General features: G+C 61.8%; 1 protein-coding gene across 1 annotated transcript in view; it reads right to left on the bottom strand.

Annotated features, from left to right (window-relative positions):
- Positions 1 to 1,360, bottom strand: part of RLTPR (RGD motif, leucine rich repeats, tropomodulin domain and proline-rich containing) — a 24,794-nt gene that overhangs the window by 10,262 nt on the left and 13,172 nt on the right. The window contains exons 22-24 of the mRNA XM_009330369.1: positions 1,211 to 1,304; positions 1,038 to 1,133; positions 459 to 587 (exon numbers count right to left, since the gene is read on the bottom strand). Coding sequence (XP_009328644.1) covers positions 459 to 587; positions 1,038 to 1,133; positions 1,211 to 1,304 — 319 coding nt within the window. The remainder of the gene's footprint in view (positions 1 to 458; positions 588 to 1,037; positions 1,134 to 1,210; positions 1,305 to 1,360) is intronic.

The raw sequence follows: 1,360 nt of genomic DNA, 5'->3' as shown, positions 1-1,360 counted from the left end.
GGAGCGTCCGCATCACCGGGCTGCGTCCAGCTGCGGCGGAATGAGGGTGCCCCAAGGACAGGGGAGTGTTTCTCACCGGTGCGGGCATCCGTGGGACGCAGGGTGTGCCAAAGGCTGGAGCACCCACCTCCTCCAAGGAGGGGTGCAGGAGCAGGGGGTGCCCTTGCTGAAGAGGGGGTGCGCCTGTAACCCCCCAGTTCCCGGGTGGTGGGCACACACCTGTGTGCTTGCGTGTGGGGAGGACTGAGAACATTTTGGGACTTGTTCTAGAAGGGGATTCAGAAATTCACAGCTGTTCTTTAACATTTTGCAAGAGCTGGGTGACGGGCATCTCTTGCATTGACAATTCTGGTGTTCCCCGACTGCCGGTTAATTATGTCATTAACTAATCAATAATCTGCTTCGATCCTGAATTGAAGCCGGGCGAGTTGAGGGGTTTCCCCGTGCGGCGGACTCACGCTGACGGAGAGGTTGGCGTTCCTGATGGCCTCCTCTGCGCAGAGGATGTCCGCCTCCGCCTCCCGGCCCGGGCAGGCGCTGAGGATGTCGACATGCTTCTGCACGCTCAGACAGATCTCGTTCACCATCTGGAGTGCGGAGAGGCTGCATCAGCACTGCCAGTTCCCCTCCTTGCTGTGACTTTCCCGGAGAAGGATGTGCTGGAGCTGCCCAATGGGGCAAGCGGGGGCACAGGCAGGTTACAGCCCCCAGAGCATCCCTGCCTAATAACTGGGGATGCCACGTGGCGGAGATTTGCTTGCGAGCGTGCGCAGGGAGCCGGGAACACGCTGCGTGGGGTAGCGTAGCAGCGAGATATCCCAGTGTTGCATATGCATGAAACGCATGGATGCAACCAGGAGGGTTCCTTGGAGATAGCCTTTCTGCCTGGCCCCACTCTCATCCCTCTGGACTGCTCTGCCCTCCGCTCAGGAAAGGTGAAAAGGGGTTTGTGCCGCTTGCAGGAGCTCACACGAGCTAGCCAGGTGTTGTTCGGGGCAGGGGAGGGCAGCCCCATGGCAACAATTTGGCCGGCAAACCTGTTCGGAAGAGGTGGTGAGGATGCCCTGCTGCAGGCGGAAGGTCTGCGTGGGCAGCGTGCGCCGCAGCTGGTTCCTCGTCAGGCAGGACTGGAGCTGCAGCAGGCAAGAGGCCATGAGCACCCGGTGTCGGTGGCACCCGGCCCCGCACCCCCCAGCCCGTGTCCCCCCACCTTGTGCACCGCCTCCTCCGTTTTCTCGGGGTTGCTGCGGTACGCCTGCGCCACGTCGCTCATCGGCAAGGGCATCGACTTGAGGGTGTAATTCCTGCGAGGCAGCACAGGGGTGAGCGGGTGCTGCCGGACCCCTCGTCAACCTTTCGG

The sequence above is a fragment of the Pygoscelis adeliae genome, unplaced genomic scaffold (assembly GCF_000699105.1).
Source record: "Pygoscelis adeliae isolate BGI_AS28 unplaced genomic scaffold, ASM69910v1 Scaffold458, whole genome shotgun sequence".
Taxonomy (NCBI): Eukaryota; Metazoa; Chordata; class Aves; order Sphenisciformes; family Spheniscidae; genus Pygoscelis; species Pygoscelis adeliae.
The sequence above is the reverse complement of the archived record's forward strand: the minus strand, read 5'-3'. Positions and strand labels throughout refer to the sequence as shown.